Below are 16,750 nucleotides of genomic sequence, written 5' to 3' on the forward strand. Positions count from 1 at the left end.
TATACATACCACTCTTGAACTGATTCGACACATTGTAGTGTTGCCACTTTCTGTGATTCTCGGTGGCCACCAAAGCGCTGAGACTTCAATTCTGTGCAATTGCCGAGACGACATTCCGGCGCTGATTAGAGAGTTTTCGAATCCGGTGTTTACCGGTTCGATCGCGATGTAGTGCGCTACAACTTGGAGCCGACGTCATGGCACCATGCATCGCGACCAATGAAAAAAAGGGACGCTACGACTTCGGAATATGCAGGGCGCGGATCAGATAACCTTAAGCAAGCCCCATGTCCGTCCTGGCGTCAGCCATTCAGCCATTCAGCCATTCAGCCATTCTCTGCACGTCGCAGCGAGAAAGAATTTATCAGATCCTTCATGTCCAGGGCGAATAGCGTGTACCCTGCTTGACCCCACCCGTCAGCTATGTACATACCATACAGGCCATGGTATGTACCTACGTAGTATGTAGCATGTTATAGCTGTCAGCATGTCGTATGAGGTGTATCCACTAAGTCTGCTTTTTGGATGCAGGGGAAGGCACTAGTCTTTACGGTGAAATGTTACAGTGGGAAGACGTAACGGCGATTCAGCATGAACTCCTACTGTACTTACTCGATGTCCCTGTAAGCGTTCCTACTACCACAACAAAGTTTGAGGTACCACTCCAATATTTCAAGGTCCATCCATGTCCCGTTGAAAATTGTCCGACCTTTCACTAGGACGCTCTGGCCAAAGGGCCACCATCATTATGGGGCCAACTAGTTAATATCATGTAAGAGCAAACTGCGCCTCCATGCCAACCATTCCCCGTTCTCTCCAGCTGCAAGGTGGCACGAGTCACTGCTCCATCTGATAAAAATTTCTTCAGTCACACACTTTCAAGAGTAAGTTCCGATATCGCGATGGCCTGGTTTAATCTTATCAGATGAGATCAAAGGCCGACCCTTGCACGTAGCATATGCCCGGATTAGGGCCGCCCCGTATTGCTTTCACAAGCTTCCTCGCAAACATCCGAACTGACTCCACTATGGCAACAGGGGCCGATCATCTCCCGGACGAGAGACGTTTTTGCTCATCATTTGACGGTTGCTGCTAGCAGATTCCAGAATGATGACAGCGGCGTTTTACCTGAAAAGAGTGGGAGGCCTGGTGGAATGTCGGGCCATGGAATCTGCCGTTGCGCAAGGTCTGGTACGTGAAGCTCCACAGCGACGACGCATTCAAATTACTTACGGCGAAGAAAGAGCTACGACGAAAAGGCCAGGCCAGCTAGCCAGTTGGTACACTTAGATCCGAGCCATCAGCGAGCAGCCGTCACTTTCGATCCATTCTCGTTCACAACGAAGCATGGCAATGATCTGTACAGCCAAACTTCACTTTCAACTACTCGACTGCCTGTGGATATTTCTGTATGCTATCATTTCTCTAGTATTCTCCTTGTGCGCTTTTCACTGTCTAAGTCAGCCCTTCACTTCTGTTACAACCAAACCACCGCGAGGTCTTCCTTTTGGGCAATCGAGAATCTTCAGTGATTAGTGCAAAAGTACGACTAAGCGTTCAGTGTCGGAAGAGATTGATCTGATAAGATGGCCGACATCTATGATCAGTCTCGACAAGATGCGCTACAGCGTCTAAACCAGACCCTCCTGCAAATCGATCCATACATTCTCCCGCCATACCCTAACCTCTCTCTGGTCGCTGGCCCTCTCGACCCTCCCCTTTTACAACTAACACTGTCACAATTACTGTCGCAACAAAGTGCAGCATATCCTAACAATGAGGCCGTCGTCATACCATGGACAGGTGCACGATGGACGTATCAAAAGTTGTGGAACGAATCCAATCTTTTGGCAAGAGCTCTACTGAAGTATGGCGTCCGACCGAGAGACAGGATTGGAATTATGAGTGGCAATTGTGAAAAGTACATTGCGTTGTTCTTCGCTTGTGCGAGGGTTGGCGCGATATGTGTCACGCTCAACAATACCTACACAGCGACCGAGATGGAGTACGCTCTGAGACATACAAGTGCGTCATGAAACTACAATCAGATGGACTCTGAGCTGACCTTTGCAGAATGCCGAGCACTCTTCACAACACCTACAATCTCTCGATTCGATAACGGACCATTGCTAGAGAAGCTCCACCAAGAAGACCTTTCTTCAACTTTGCCCGACTTGAAGACTGTATGTCTAATCCGGGGACAATACAGCGACTTCATAAAATACGAAGAGTTTATCCAAGAGGCGGAAAGCATTCCAGATCACATCCTCGATATATTCGACGGCATAGTCAGTCCCCACGATGTTGCAAATCTCCAGTTCACAAGTGGGAGCACCGGTAATCCAAAAGCTGCCATGTTAACGCATCAGTATGTCTACTTGCATTTCACTATTATAAATTCTAACACAATTAAGTAATCTCATCAACAACTCCCGCTTCATCGGTGACCGCATGGATCTCACACCTTCAGATACCCTCTGCTGCCCACCACCTCTGTTCCATTGTTTTGGTCTCACTCTCGGTCTCCTCGCAACACTGACACATGGTGGAAAGATTGTTTACCCCGCCGAATCATTTGATCCCGCCGCAACCATGCGTGCCATCTCCGAAGAACGCTGTACAGCATTACATGGTGTCCCAGCAATGATGGAGTCAATCATGGACGTGGAGCGACCGGCGGATTGGAGATCAGACCTGCGTACTGGTATCGTAGCAGGTAGCCCAGTGCCACGCTGGCTCATGGAACGCATGGTCAATGAACTCGGTATGACTGACTTCACATCAAGTTATGGTCTCACAGAGGCCAGTCCTACCGTCTTCAATGCGCACACAACGGATTCGCTGCATGCACGCTTGACAACTGTAGGTACCGTGCTCCCACACGCCCGTGTCAAGATTGTAGATCATAACGATAGAGTTGTTCCTATCGGTGTGCGCGGCGAACTTTGCGTTGCCGGGTATCAAGTTTGTCGAGGGTATTGGGAGAATCCTGAGAAGACTGCGGAGCTCCTCGTTCGAGATGAGCAAGGCGAGCTATGGTTGCATACTGGTGATGAAGCTGTCTTGGATGTCGACGGTTACTGTACAATCACGGGCCGGTTCAAGGATATTATTATCCGAGGTAGGTTCATGTTTTCCTCTGGCTGGGAATGGGTTACTGACAACGCATAGGCGGTGAAAATATTTACCCTCTTGAGATTGAAGAACGTCTCGTGGAGCACCCGTCCATCGTCCGCGCCATCGTGGTGGGTGTGTCACATCCTCGCTACGTCGAGGTACCTGCTGCTTTCTTACTGCACGAAAAAGGCACAGAGAAGCCCGACCTGGAAGAAGTAAAGAATTGGGTTAGGAAAGTCCTTGGTAGACACAAGGCACCCGTTCATGTCTTCTGGCTTGGGGAAGACTGCGAGGCTGAGGTACCGCTGACAGGGAGTGGCAAAATCAAGAAGTTTGCTCTGCGAGATGTCGCAGAAAAGCTGTTGGAAAAGCGGTAGTATTGCGCGCAAATCCATCTCTCCTTATCCTTGTAATCCCTTGCCTCAGTTCTTTTCAAGACTGGTGAGTCGCAGTTGCTTTCTCTCTAGATCCCTTTTGTTCTGCTGCTCAGTCACGTGCGAACGTGACGCGCTGCGTGGCGTTGCATTTCGAACCACCTTCCCACACTGCATATCTATTCGATCAGGTCGGTCTATTTCGTCTCTAATCAGCAAATAAAAGCAATTTGATCCCCGTGCACATTTATCTCTCCTAATATCCCTTTTCTTCGGGCTGATATCGTACGGCATGCTTTCCTCGCCGAGGGGCTGATGGTGATGTTTGTTGACGATGGTGTGACGTACGAACAAACAACACCAAGACATCCTTTATCATCTACTCCAGCAGTCTAGCCAATGGTAATAGGATCATTACATGAAGTCGTCATCATTACTGGCTATCTGTAGGGTTGACGCATCGTGTTAACATCGTTTGCTTCTCATCTTGTTTCCTTCAGTCTCCTCAGAAGGAAATCAGTATTGTTCTCAGCACAATTCTTACATCTCACACCGCGTATGCAGCGAGCAGCTGGACACTCAATCACCAGACAATAAACAACCATGGCAACTGACGCGAAGGTTGCGACGGCACACGTGTCCGATTCAAAGCACTTCATGTTCACCAGTGGAGAAACAGATCCTGTGTGGATTCATCGTCTGCCTTACAAGAGCCTTCCCAGGTTCTCCAAGCTCGACCGTGACCTCGAAACTGACGTCTGCATTGTTGGCGCTGGTATCTCGGGTGTATCAGTAGCTTACGAGCTTGTCACTCGAGGCCTCAATGTCGTACTAATTGAAGCTCGCGAGGTACTCTCGGGTGAAACGGGACGCACGAGTGGCCATCTCGCAAACGATCTTGACGATGGCTATCCGGCAATTGCGAGCAAGCATGGCGACAAGGGAGCAAAGGCAGCTGCTGAATCTCACACATGGGCTTTGAACCGTGTTGGTGAGATTTCGAAACAACTGGGCATTGAATGTGAATACCGTCATCTGCCCGCCTACGACTTCTCGCAGTACCCGAAGAGCTCCAAAAACCATGAGTCTGATATGCAGGTCATTGTTGAAGAAGGCATGAAAGCCAAAGAGCTTGGTATTCCCACCGAGTACAAGCCTGGATTTAAGCTGAGAGGATGGGAGGGTAATATCGATCAGACTGATGCTGTGATTTACCCTCAGCAGGCCACCTTCCACCCGACAAAGTATGTCGCCGGTGTTCTGGAATTCCTCAAGACACAAGCAAACTTCTCTTGCTATACAAACACGCGATGCATTGATTTGCAGGAGAAGGGTGTCGAGATCTTGGGCATGGGACACAAGAACGTGTATGTGAAGACAATGGACGGGCACACAATCAAATGTGCAGACGCTGTCGAAGCCACTTGTGTGCCTCTCCAAAAGCTCTCTGTCATTGCAGAAGAGGAGTACTACCGCACCTACTGTATCGCCATCCGTGTCCCAAAGGGCTCTGTTGAAGATGCACTCATCTACGACTCCGCAGATGTCTACAAATACATTCGTTTGACCGAATGCGATGAAAAGGATGATTACATGGTCGTCGGTGGAGGCGACCACAAAGTCGGCCAGGATAACACCGTCACGCCCTTTCACGAGCTCGAAGAATGGACACGCGCTCGTTTCCCCCAGGCCACAACCATCGACTACAAATGGAGTGGCCAGATCTTTGAACCCGTCGATCACATGGCCTTTATCGGGAAGAATCAGGGTAACAAGCACATTTACATCATCACTGGCGACTCGGGCAACGGTCTCACCCACGGTGTACTAGCTGGTAAACTCATTGCCGACTGCATCACCGAGCAGCCCAACCCGTGGATTACTGCATACGACCCTGGTCGTGTCGCTTCGATTGCCAAATCGCTTTCCTCGATGATAACCCACGATATCCAGATCAACGCAAAATACAAGCGGTTCGCCCAGAGCGACATCACGGATATCGAAGACTTGGTCCCGGGTGAGGGTGGTGTGCTCAATACCAAGACTTCGAAACCACTTGCCGTGTACAAGGATGAAGGTGGTCAGGTTCACAAGTTCAGTGCTATTTGCCCGCATTTACATGGTGTCATCACGTGGAATAGCACTGAAAAGAGTTGGGATTGCCCGGTTCATGGCAGTAGGTTTAGTTGTCATGGTGTGCAGCTTTGTGGGCCGGCAAAGGCGGGACTGCAGGCTGAGAGTGAGAGTGGGGAGATGTTGCAGAAACAGGCGGTGGAGTGCTAGATAGGCTTTTCATGTCGGAATTGTCTGTGAAGACCGATTTGGAGCGAGTACTGGGGGTTCTCGATTATAGGGTTGATTGACTTGATTGACTTGAATGGCCTGGATACCGAATGATAAGTCCTCCCGACTCGCCATTGAAACACCAAAATACATGAAATGATCGAGATTAATAAATTCACCCGTAGTCGCCCTGATACAATGCACCAGCTCCAGCTCCTGCCCAGAACACCTAACCCTCCTCAACCACCTGGCATATAAGAGCGAGTTGTTCTTTACCCAGATATATTACTTCACACCCCACCCCTGAGCTCCTCTTACTTATTCACTCCCATCCAACGTACAGAAGTCTGTTATCTTATCCCGTGACAATTTCCCTCAACCAGCTTTCTAAATATATTTCTAACAAAAAAATTCCAGACGCGATCAACAGGAATAATATGCCAACCTGCACCACATACTAGTGCCTGTACCCTAACAATCACAAGAAAAAAAGACGATACTCGTGTGTCCTACTAGACACTACAGTTGCAGAAATCACGAGTGGATTCTATACATGCAGGGGAAAGAAGTGAAATTTTGCAGATTTGGTAATTTAGAGGAGGGGTTGGAACTGTGGTATTGTTTTTAACTCTATGGCTGTATGGTTCTGGACTGAGCTGTGTTTTTGAGAGAATACTTTGTTCGTAAAGGGTGAAGGCCTCTCTCTTTCTCCTCGCACATCCCACACCACCACACTACCTCCCTATTTCCCCCCCCCCCCCCCCCCACTTAAAGCCAAAATAACAAAAAGTCAACAGAGGCAAGAGAACTCTAACTCATCCAACCCAACCCAACAAATCCGCACGATTCCCAAGTCCTGACTTGCCAAGGTGAATCGTATGGCGTACCTAGGTTATATTCATTTCCATCTGGGGGACTGAAAAAAGCACACAAAACACAAAACGCCAAAAGACTCAAGAGCAAAGACCAAAAAGCACAACGAGTTTTTACATGTTTAATTTTCCATAGCTAGGTTGAATGTGCATGGTGAAGAAGTTTGGACAAGCCAAAAGTGGCCATGCATGAGCAAAGCAGAGGTGTGTGAGGAGAAAAGAAAGGAGGGAGCGGGGGGCGTGTGGCATTTCGCATGACCCATTGATTCCTGTCATTTCGTCTCATTTCTTTCCTTTCTTTTCTGTCATTTCCTTCCTTCTCGTTTCCCTCCTTCCTCTCATTTCCTCTCCTTCCTCCTTACCCTCCTCACACCTCGCGCCCAAAGACCCCCTCCCCAACCCACTCCTCCTCCTACTCTTCGCCTACAGACTCCCACCCACACGCACGCGCCTACCTCTGGTTGAAGAACCAACTCGTCCGCTTGCCCTTGGCCTCGCCCTCGCCGTCCTTTTGCAAGTTGCCAATCACAGGCAGCACAGGACCGTCCTGAACGGGTCCACCGCCGCCACGAAGCGGCTTCGCGATGCGCGAGCCAACGCCGCCTCCAAAGGCAAAGCTTGCGCCCGAAGCAGGAGAGCCCAGGCCGCGTGTTGATCCTGCCTTTGCGGCCTCGAGACGCTCCTTGACGGCTGTGAGTTGGGCTTCGAATCTAGCCAGGTGATTAGTATGACGACAATGATGATGACGATGATTTTTTGGGTTGGAATAATTCATAGAAGATTCCATAGGACAGAGCGGTCGACAGAGGGGGAAGGATAATGTTGATGATGATGGCGGGGCGGGACCACATACCGATGATTCGCAGCCGTGAGTTTTTCCTGCGAGTCCTGGAGTAAACTCTCCAGACTCTGTATCCGCTCATTGCGCGCAATCAGCTTGCGCTCCGCAATCGCAACCTCCTTCTTCAAGCTCGAATTCTGCTCGACGAGCTGCCGCTGCACGACGGTGAGTTGTTCGAGATTGCGCTCGAGGAAGACCATTTTCTTCTGTTGAGCGCGGTTGTTGGAGGTGCGTAGCACGTTGTTGTACTGTTCGCGAGTTTCATCAAGAGAGATTTCGAGCTCGACAACCTGTGGAGGAAACAAGGATTTTGTTAGTTGGTGTTGCTGTGCTACGTGGCAGAGGTTCATAGGGAGACGAGGGGTAACTTACGCGTTCGCATCGGTTCTGAAGATCACGCATCAGGCTCTTCTTCATCGTGTCAAATTCAGCGATTTGTTGTTGTACCGTCTTGCCACCGATACCGTTGGCAACGCCATTCACAATCGCACCGCTCTTGATGCGCTGTTGGAGGCTCTCAATCTCCGTCTTCAACAACTGGTTTTCCTCTGCCTTCTTCGCGAGGTCTTGCTTGAGACTTTCCGTGAGCTCGAGGTTGCCTTCTTGTCTCGCAGAGTATGCGTCTGCAAGTCGCGACTTGATCTCTTCACGGTCCTCTTCCGACAGATTGCGTTCCAGAAGCTCTTCATACTGCGTTTGCAGGTTGGCGCAACGTGCTTCAAGAGCCTCTCGTCGCTTATTGTGTACAGTGTCTTCTTCGCTCCGACTTGTGAGAGACAGCTCGGCCTGGCGTACGATGCCTTGGGTCTCCACAAGCTTCTCGCGCAGCTCCAGAATCGCATCTGGAGCGATGGCCTCACCTGACGCGCTCATCTCGTGCAGTTGGTCGATTTGCTCGATAATCTTGCGCAGGGTGCGCTCGTTGTCGCTGAAGACCTCGCCGCCCAGATCGAACCCAGCCATCATCTGCGCCATCGCTTCAGCCTTCTTCCTCTTCTTCTCGTCAATGGCTGCGCTAGTCTCTTTGGCATTCATCTTCGCATCCAACAGTTGTTGTTTGACGTCGTCAAGTTCGGCAGTAAGCTCTGCATTGGCCTCTTTGAGTCCATCCATGGTGATTTGCGCCTCCTTGCTCTCAAACTGGATCTTTTCGACCTGCATACGCATCTCATTGAGCTCCAGTGTGATTCGCTCATTTTCCTTGTTCGTCTTGGAGTCTCGTTCCTTGTAGTACTGGAGCTCATCCTTGACGGTCCGGAGTTGATCTTCGACCTTGGCAAGCAACGTCTCCTTCTCCGCGACTTGATCTTGGAGCTCATTTTCTCGCCTCAAGAATTCATCCTTTTCATCCTTCTCCAGAGGAATGCTGGGTGTGCCTGCACGGTCCATGTCCATTCGCGAATCTGGCCGAGATGGTGTCTCAGAGCTTCTTGTGGATTCTAGTCTTGATGGTGTTCCTGTTCGCGGTGCTGAAGGCGGCCTCTTTCCAGTACCAGATGATGTCTCTAGAGGTGCAGTCCATTTCTCCTTGGGAACTGACTCTCCTGCACGCCATAGAGAGACCTCGGTTTCGACGGCAGAGATATAGTTCTCGAATGTGGTAACCTGGCTTTGCGCCTTCTTGAGCATAGCCTTGAGTTCGGCCGGACTGAGCTCTGCGTTGACCTTGGCCTTGTTCTTGATTGTCTTTGCTCGCATACCAAAGCGGAGTGTTCCCAGTGTCTCAACGTCGTTGTAACTACTTGGCGAGCAGTTGATGATCAGCGTTGTGCGGGAGTTACCACCCAGCGATTCCTGCAGAATACGTGTGAGTTTTGAATCTCGGTATGGGATATGCGAAGTCTTGTTGTCCGTCAACGAGTTGATGACCATTCCCAGCGCACTCAAGCTCTTGTTGATCTTTTTGGCTTCTTCAAGCGTCTGTCCACTTGCGCCCGTTTTTCCAATCTTCTCAGAACCAGCCAAATCGACCAAGAAAAGCTGCCCGCTCTTTTGTGATCCCGTCTCGACGTTCTTCTGCGTGATGGTGACGAGGAAGATGGAATGAGATCGTGACGATTCCGCGTTCATGTTGGTGGCAGATACTGCTCTTGCTGATCCACCTCTTCGCAGCACTTCGTAGACCTCCTCCTCCGTCGAGACGTACACTTCCAGCAAGCCTTTGACGTATACACCCCTGGCCTTGTCTTCGTGGACAGGCAGATTGTCGTTTTGAGGCTGTAGTAGATCGCGAATGCGCTCCATGTAGATCTCCATGTAGCTGACCCGCACCGTGTATTCGATATTACTCGGTGAGGCCAGAATGCTCGCAAAGATCTGTTGAATGATACGTGGAATGACACCCTTGCCCACCTCGTCGTCGATGTCGCTACCCATCATGGTATAGGACTTTCCCGCACCCGTCTGCCCGTAGGCAAACACGGTGCCATTGTATCCATTCAAAATGTCGTCGACCGTGGGGCGAATGGAGTACTCGAAGACGTCGACCTGGCGCGACGACATGTCGAACACACGGTCGAAGGTGAAGGCCCCCGAGGCCTCTTTGGACTGTACATGGTGGTCTTGTCAGCGAGCCCGTTTCTTCCGTTTGCCTTTGTCCATGCTACAAGGAAAGGCCGCGGGAGTGAATTCTCTCTATCATACCTGGATCGTACATGTGTCCTCGGAATTGAACTCGACAATAGGCTCACCGCCGCTGGCAATCTCGACCTTGTTCTGCGGGCGGAAGCGGGCCACGACTGCATATTGTCCCACCGTCAGTCCATCTGTATACCCTCACATGGCTTGGCTGGCCAGGCGCTTCCTCGTGCCCGTGCTGGGAAGTGTGTGCAGCCGACGTACCTTTGATGGTGTTGGACCCCCTGTGCCGAACATGTTAGCTGGATGTCTCTCTCGCTCCCTCCATTGCCCGCGGGTGCCCGCTGCGACGACTACTTACGACATGGCTGCGGTCGTGGTTCGGTGATGCGGCCCACAGGCCTCCCTCTCAGCTGTATGCGCTCGCTCTCTGGCTGCACCTGTTGCTCGTTTTGCTGCAGAGCCAGCGGGAACGGGGGGGGGGACTGTTGTGGTACCGTCGCCAGTCACGTCTGCTACCGTCTCGGCGCGCGTCTAGAGGGTCAAGTTAATTACACACAGGACACACAGGACAGGCCCCCACTGTGGCTCCAGGTGGCAGTCGAACCAGCGTCAGCCTCTCTCCTCTGATAACAACAGTATCGACTCCAGCCGTAGCTACTAAGAGCAACTAGAGTACCGACGCAGGGCTAATCAGCACTTGCTTGGTTTTTTTTGCAAAATACAGTTTGTAAAACAACGCAAAAAGGCCACGAATGACTGGCAGTGTTTCCGTGTTTCGGTGGGCGTGCTCCAGTCAGTCAGTCGATTTTGGCGGGCAAAAAGTGGCTAGGGTAGGCTGGCTGGATATACTGTGGTGCAGTCGAGGCGCAGGCATCTGGCTCCTGTTCATGCGTCCATGGGCTCCGGCGCCTGCCTGGTCCCCGCAATGGCGCGCGCTTCGTCCCCTACCATAGTACCCGAGTATGGCAGCGCCTGTCCCGCTGCACGCTCATACATTGGCACAACGGTCGACTTGCTGCATGGAAGAATCTTGTCTGTCTCTGTCTGCTGCAATCCACTTGAATACCTTGTGGACATGGGGGATTCCACCAAGACGCTGCAAAGCAAAGCAACTCCCCGTCATGTCACATCCACAGGTGCGTGCGGGGGTCGGTATACTAGGTTGATACTGAGTCCCGACGCTATCACAGCACGTAGGTGGTCACTTCATCAACTCCATGTGACATGTATAGTGCCATTTCTCATACACAAAGACGGCCCTAGACGCCTCGCTATAGCTATTGAGGAAACCCAGCGCAACATGGCAATAACCCTGCCTAAACACCAGTAAACCCGAACCACATGCCTTGAACTCCATCGTATGCCCTTGTCGTGATATGATGCATCATGTGCTCCAAGTCGCCAGTCTAGTCATCCCAGCTCTTCTCCACTGTCTCGCGAACCCGCTTCGTGTACTCCTTACGGTTCTCCTTGTACAGGTTTGACGCTTCAACGTTCGCTGGCGACGACGTGTTGGGGTCGTTGAGAAGACTGCATCTAGTCAGCACAATCTGTCCAAGGAGACATAAGCCTCTTCAACGCTCCGGGCACCAGCATACCTTTGGATACTTGTCAAGATGGCAGCCACGTCGTAGGTAGGTGACCACCGGTTCTGCAGAATGTCCAGGCAAAGTTCTCCTGTACCGTAGACATTGGGATGGAACATCTGACTAATGAACTTGACACTGGGCGGCTTGTTCGGGTATGCTTCATCAAAATGCATTACCAAGCGGAACGTCCCATCTTCAAACGGCGTGTCTGCGGGGCCAATGATGACCGCGTTCCTATACAACTTATCAGCATATCATCTCTCCATTCCACTGGGACCTTGAAATCGGAATGTCCAGCGTGTGGCTGTAGTTTGCCATAGGGTACAAGCAAGTCCGAGGACAGGAGTGTGGAGGGACAGACGAGGGTCGCCATACCAAGTCATGACATTGTCAGCGATGGGCGAGGCGGAAACTCCAGCAGGCGGATCAGTCTGCATACGCTGTGATAAGACTAGTCAGCAGAGTTTATATGCAGTATGATCCACTCTGACCGTAAGAGGCGTCGGAGACATGGAGAGCACATGGATGGCATACCTTGAAGTCACGCATCAATCGGCGGCGGGCAGCAGTAGACATGTTGCTTTCGGAGGGGGTGGGTGGTATAGAGGCAACTCTAGGGATTTGCAGATACGTGGAGGAAGATGGCAGCGCGGTAGACAACAACCGAGAGCAAGCTATACGTGGTTGTGTGAGGGTGGAGACGTCGGGGAACATGCTGGGCGCCCGTTTGAGGCGACCGCCACGCCCTCACGTGCTACCCTGACGCAGCTGGGTGGTGAGACAACCTTATCGTGCTCGCTAATCGCATCCTCGTCCATTCATCTCCATTTGTCATGCAGTGCATTACTCGAGCAAGTGCCCTCGACACAGTTTCACGGGGTTGCAATACCACGGCAATGTGTTCAGAATTACTTGTTCGTCTCATCATCATTTAGTTGTACATTTCAGGTTCCTCGCCATTGTTTCCTCGTCGCCATAACGCCTTGCTAAGCCCGTCATTATTCCTTGAAGCGCATGAAAGGACAATCCACCACTCGGAGCCACATATAGCCATGCCGCTTAATCCATCATGAAATACAGAAGATGCTGCAAAAAAAGACATAGTACTTACATATGGCACTGACAGAAACATGTGGGTACCTGAGAAATGCTGCCTGCCAGATTTCGTTACTCGCCCCAAGCCCCAGCGATGCCATGGTGAGACGCGGTAGCAGTCTTCTCGCGTCCCAGATGGTCAACCACCGGGAAACGAGCACGACGTTCAAGATCGTCCAATGGGATATGGGAGCGGATAAAACGGTCCTTGTCGTTGTAAGGTGGCTGGTAGTCCCAGGTTTCCTTGCGACCTGCATCATTGTCAACTACACCACTCACAAGGATCCAACGAAAGCTCATACCAATCTGAAGGGCACTCCATGCAATTTGCCGCATGCGCTGGCTCTTCAGCACATCCTGATGGATTTGCTGAAAGTCCCACTTCGCGTGTGCCTCGGCTTGGAACTGTGCAAGGACTTTCTGATGATGAGGTTCCTTGGACTTGGCAAGGTCATTGAGCTCTTGGGGGTCATTGACAAGATCAAAAAGCTGAGGTGCATCGGCCAGGGAGTAAGTGTACTTCCACTGGTGGCGACGGATCATGTAAGTGGGAGTGACAGTGCCTTCGCCCATGTACTCGCCAAATACTTCATCTTTGCCTGGCTTGTCAGAAACAAGATACTCATGCAGACTGACGCCGTCAATGGGAAGTATAGCCGAGGCGTCGCCTCCTGCAAGGTCGACGAATGTTGGGAGAAGATCCATCGTGGAGACAGATTCCTTGACTTGCTTCGGCTTGAACTTGGCTGGACAATTGATGATCATGGGGACTCGTGCACTATTCTCGAACCAGCTCATCTTGTACCACAAGCTTCGCTCACCGAGCATGTCACCGTGATCACCAGAGAATACAATAATGGTATCTTCCTCGAGATAGCAGTTCTTGAGTAGCTTGACGAGCTTGCCAACTTGATCATCTACAAAGCTGCAAGCGGCAAAGTAGGCGCGGCGAGCTCGAATCTTAGCCTCATCAGGTACGGGATTATCCCAGAGATCTATGGTCTTCAGCAGCCGCTGTGAATGCGTATCCTGATCCTCTTGGGCGATTTCGGTCTTCGGAAGGGGAATGTCGACACCTTCATAGCGGTCCCAGTACTCTCGGATCATGGTATATGGATCATGTGGGTGAGTCAAGGAGATGGTGAGAGCGAAAGGTTGGCGTGTCTCCGGGTCGGAACGGACATAGTCGTACAGGTATTGCTGAGACTGTATAGGTTAGCACGATTAGGAAGATGCAGTCTTCATTCAAGCACAAGAAGATCGCTGTATGCACACTGGAGGTCTTGTGGCGTTTAAACATGACGGAGACGCTCGCTTACTTTGTGCATGACATCCTCGTCGTAATCAAGCTGGTTGGATCGAACACAAGGTCCGGCCTGCAGAACGGAAGACATGTTGTGGTACCACTCTTGGCGTTCTTCTGGCTTGTCCCAGTTGACCGCCCAGCCTAGGTCACCAGGATAGATATCAGAAGTGAGCCTGGAGCGCACAGGTCAGTCAAAATATCTGCCAGTTTGCTACTTTGAACTGACCTATGCTCGAAACCATGAAGCTGGTCGGGACCAATAAAGTGCATCTTGCCAGCCAGGGCAGTCTCGTAACCTTCACGTCGAAGATAGTGAGCATACGTTGGGACTTCAGGACCTAGGATCGAAGCGTTATCGTATCCGCCAATCTTGGATGGAAGCTGGCCTGTGCACATGGTGAATCGGGAGGGCGCACACAGCGGAGAGTTGCAGTATGCGCTTGCAAAGTTGATACCCGTCCTTGCCAGCTCATCAAGGTGAGGTGTTTTGATGACCGAATTCGGGTCATTGAACTTCTGGAGTGGAGCGGCCATTTGATCGGCCATGATGTACAAGATGTTGGGCTTCTTCTGACGGCCGCCAGGGACCTGTGTTTGCGAAGCATAGCTTTCGGACTGTTGGCGAAGCGACTGGGCAGTTACCAAGCCTGGTGCCTGTAGGGGACGGTCTGCAGTGCCGTTGGAAAAGCCATTTCTGCCATGGGCGTGGCCATTGCTGTTCGTCTGCGAGGCATTGAGAGAAAGCTGGTCAGCAAAATGGGTATGAGCCTCTAGAGAGACGCCAGCTTCGGCCTTGATGGGCGACTTGGTTAGGTGAGTGGGCGCGCTTTCGAGCTCCAGCAGCACACTGGGCGCCATGTTTGGAAGACGGGAAGCACGGTACAGCAGCCAAGCAGAGTTGGTGTTGTGTGACAGCAATCTTGTATGGGAGTAGAAACGTGGTTCAATTGCGTAAGGAACGCTAGCCTCTGTTGCTTGTAGAGGCAAGAAGTGATAGCAGCAGCAGTAGCACGGCGAGGTGAAGGGGAGAGGGACGGACGGCGAGGGCAAGTTTCTTATAGATGACGAGCGCCCCGAAATGACGGTCTACCTACAGGCAACTGTCCTATCTAAGCGGGACACAGTGCTGGGTATGTGGGGAAGGCACGTGAGCCTTTTTCCTAGTAGCTCAAGTGCTGAGTCGGAGATTTGGGTGACAGCGTTCATGGCTCTTTCCTAACTGAATTGCGTGCTATTGCGTGCCTTTCGGGGAAGGCGCTACTGTGTGTCGGCCCGTGCGCTGCTTGATACATAGCAAAAGGCTTCCCTCGCGGCCTCACCGCTTCGCCCCTTTGACCCATGGCGATTTCAGATTATACCGAGTCTCGTCTCGTCTCGTCTTCTCTTGTCTCCACGAGTCTCTTCAGCAGGTTGGTCCGGGGAATCCGGGACGTTGCATGGGCGTCTGAACAACACAGCAAAACGAGGACCCGTCATCATCTCACAAGCCATCCACGAGTGACTCTTCAATCGATAGGGACACATCGCACAAGCCGCTCCAACAAGAACAAAGTGAGTAAGACTGACGGCAGGTAAGACTGTCCCGGGGTGGGATGTGCGCCGATACTGCTGGCCTACATGGGTCAGGCCCAGGGCCAGGCAATTTGGGCGTCAATCATGACAAAAGATCCATGCACACCTCGTACGGGAGAGCTAGAGAGTCTGGAGATTGCCTGCGTGTACATGATACATAAGTAGGTGAGCGGCATCAAATCCAGGTGCAGGTCCTCTGAGGCATGTTGGACAAATGTCATGAAGCGAGTGAAGTCGACCGCTGACAGGGGGGCACAGGCTTGGCGACTTGAGTGGACGTTACCCAGTTTTCTCCCCATTAATTCATCATCCAACATACTGCCATCACCACCTGTTCCCATTGGTCCAGCATTTCCAACATCTCGGATAATGCTATCTGGGATCTGGCCTGAACCCAGATGTTGAGCTTCGCCTCCTGGCGCTGTACAAGTTGCACGTCCATCGGAGCATCGAGACGAGTTCGGGAAGGTTTTGAGCTACACGCCAAGCATCACGATGATCGATAGTTTGCAAGGTTGCGACGTGGCCACCGTCGAGATCTCTCGCTTCATCGCTCGTATGCCTTCAGCTTCGCAAACCATATGTGCATTCTGAGTACAGTACGCAGCGCTAGGTAACTCGCCATAATCCCTGGCCGACTATCATTTTTTACCGATCCCTGGCCCAATCCTGCGGCTTGTGTCGGACTAGGCCGTATGAAGAATTCTATGGTTGTCGCTGGCAAATCACGACCATTCCTGCCTTGCATTTCTGCACACTACCATAGCGTCACCGACACTGCGATGCGGCTCAAGTCTTTGCCCAACAGCAGGTACATAGTCGGGAACGAAGAGGATACATGTATGCCTTCCACGCCTTCAACATCGTGGCCGTTTACCATCAGTCTGTCCCGGTCTAGTACCGGTAATCGGGCAGCTACCGTTCAAACAACGTCCGAAGCAACCCGGTTCCGCCGCGCGTGACCACAACCTTGGAAATTGACTACCATTGTGCTCCTTGGCAAAAGTATGCACCAAGAAGCAACATGCGCGTGCCAGCGCCTCGATCATTACTCACGATAGAGATGCTCTGTCGATCATAATGATACCCTGTTACGGTCACCACTCTCCAAACGGGATGTG

General features: G+C 51.5%; 9 protein-coding genes across 9 annotated transcripts; 4 read left to right on the top strand and 5 right to left on the bottom strand.

The window, feature by feature from the left end:
- Positions 1 to 591: 591 nt before the first annotated feature.
- Positions 592 to 1,273, top strand: IAQ61_010894 (uncharacterized protein; the record flags this gene model as incomplete). The annotated part of the gene is made up of 4 exons (XM_066098970.1): positions 592 to 623; positions 821 to 884; positions 1,038 to 1,191; positions 1,245 to 1,273. 4 exons carry the CDS (start codon positions 592 to 594, stop codon positions 1,271 to 1,273), a joined length of 279 nt encoding a protein of 92 aa, XP_065951128.1.
- Positions 1,274 to 1,586: 313 nt separating this feature from the next.
- Positions 1,587 to 2,036, top strand: IAQ61_010895 (uncharacterized protein; the record flags this gene model as incomplete). Its single annotated transcript, XM_003834887.1, has 1 exon — positions 1,587 to 2,036. One exon carries the CDS (start codon positions 1,587 to 1,589, stop codon positions 2,034 to 2,036), a length of 450 nt encoding a protein of 149 aa, XP_003834935.1.
- A 415-nt stretch (positions 2,037 to 2,451) lies between these two features.
- IAQ61_010896 (uncharacterized protein) lies at positions 2,452 to 3,171 on the top strand (the record flags this gene model as incomplete). Its single annotated transcript, XM_003834888.2, has 1 exon — positions 2,452 to 3,171. The coding sequence occupies one exon, from the start codon at positions 2,452 to 2,454 to the stop codon at positions 3,169 to 3,171; it is 720 nt and encodes a 239-aa protein (XP_003834936.1).
- Positions 3,172 to 4,094: 923 nt separating this feature from the next.
- On the top strand, positions 4,095 to 5,774 carry IAQ61_010897 (uncharacterized protein; the record flags this gene model as incomplete). The annotated part of the gene is made up of 1 exon (XM_003834889.1): positions 4,095 to 5,774. One exon carries the CDS (start codon positions 4,095 to 4,097, stop codon positions 5,772 to 5,774), a length of 1,680 nt encoding a protein of 559 aa, XP_003834937.1.
- Positions 5,775 to 7,097: 1,323 nt separating this feature from the next.
- On the bottom strand, positions 7,098 to 10,956 carry KLP1 (Kinesin heavy chain; the record flags this gene model as incomplete). Its single annotated transcript, XM_066098971.1, has 8 exons — positions 7,098 to 7,356; positions 7,500 to 7,777; positions 7,860 to 10,034; positions 10,131 to 10,225; positions 10,329 to 10,348; positions 10,426 to 10,598; positions 10,672 to 10,724; positions 10,917 to 10,956. 8 exons carry the CDS (start codon positions 10,954 to 10,956, stop codon positions 7,098 to 7,100), a joined length of 3,093 nt encoding a protein of 1,030 aa, XP_065951129.1.
- On the bottom strand, positions 10,953 to 11,144 carry IAQ61_010899 (uncharacterized protein; the record flags this gene model as incomplete). The annotated part of the gene is made up of 1 exon (XM_066098972.1): positions 10,953 to 11,144. The coding sequence occupies one exon, from the start codon at positions 11,142 to 11,144 to the stop codon at positions 10,953 to 10,955; it is 192 nt and encodes a 63-aa protein (XP_065951130.1).
- Positions 11,145 to 11,281: 137 nt separating this feature from the next.
- UBC2 (Ubiquitin-conjugating enzyme E2 2) lies at positions 11,282 to 12,371 on the bottom strand. The gene is made up of 4 exons (XM_003834893.2): positions 12,191 to 12,371; positions 12,032 to 12,096; positions 11,666 to 11,890; positions 11,282 to 11,597 (listed from the first exon to the last, which is right to left on the bottom strand). Exons 1-4 carry the CDS (start codon positions 12,368 to 12,370, stop codon positions 11,474 to 11,476), a joined length of 594 nt encoding a protein of 197 aa, XP_003834941.2. The 5' UTR covers position 12,371; the 3' UTR covers positions 11,282 to 11,473.
- Positions 12,372 to 12,823: 452 nt separating this feature from the next.
- Positions 12,824 to 14,915, bottom strand: IAQ61_010901 (uncharacterized protein; the record flags this gene model as incomplete). Its single annotated transcript, XM_066098973.1, has 4 exons — positions 12,824 to 13,002; positions 13,054 to 13,957; positions 14,071 to 14,230; positions 14,284 to 14,915. The coding sequence occupies 4 exons, from the start codon at positions 14,913 to 14,915 to the stop codon at positions 12,824 to 12,826; spliced, it is 1,875 nt and encodes a 624-aa protein (XP_065951131.1).
- Positions 14,916 to 15,679: 764 nt separating this feature from the next.
- On the bottom strand, positions 15,680 to 16,377 carry IAQ61_010902 (uncharacterized protein; the record flags this gene model as incomplete). Its single annotated transcript, XM_066098974.1, has 2 exons — positions 15,680 to 16,035; positions 16,233 to 16,377. 2 exons carry the CDS (start codon positions 16,375 to 16,377, stop codon positions 15,680 to 15,682), a joined length of 501 nt encoding a protein of 166 aa, XP_065951132.1.
- Between the last annotated feature and the right edge of the window lie 373 nt (positions 16,378 to 16,750).

The sequence above is a fragment of the Plenodomus lingam genome (genome assembly GCF_022343315.1).
Source record: "Plenodomus lingam strain CAN1 chromosome Unknown contig_9, whole genome shotgun sequence".
Taxonomy (NCBI): Eukaryota; Fungi; Ascomycota; class Dothideomycetes; order Pleosporales; family Leptosphaeriaceae; genus Plenodomus; species Plenodomus lingam.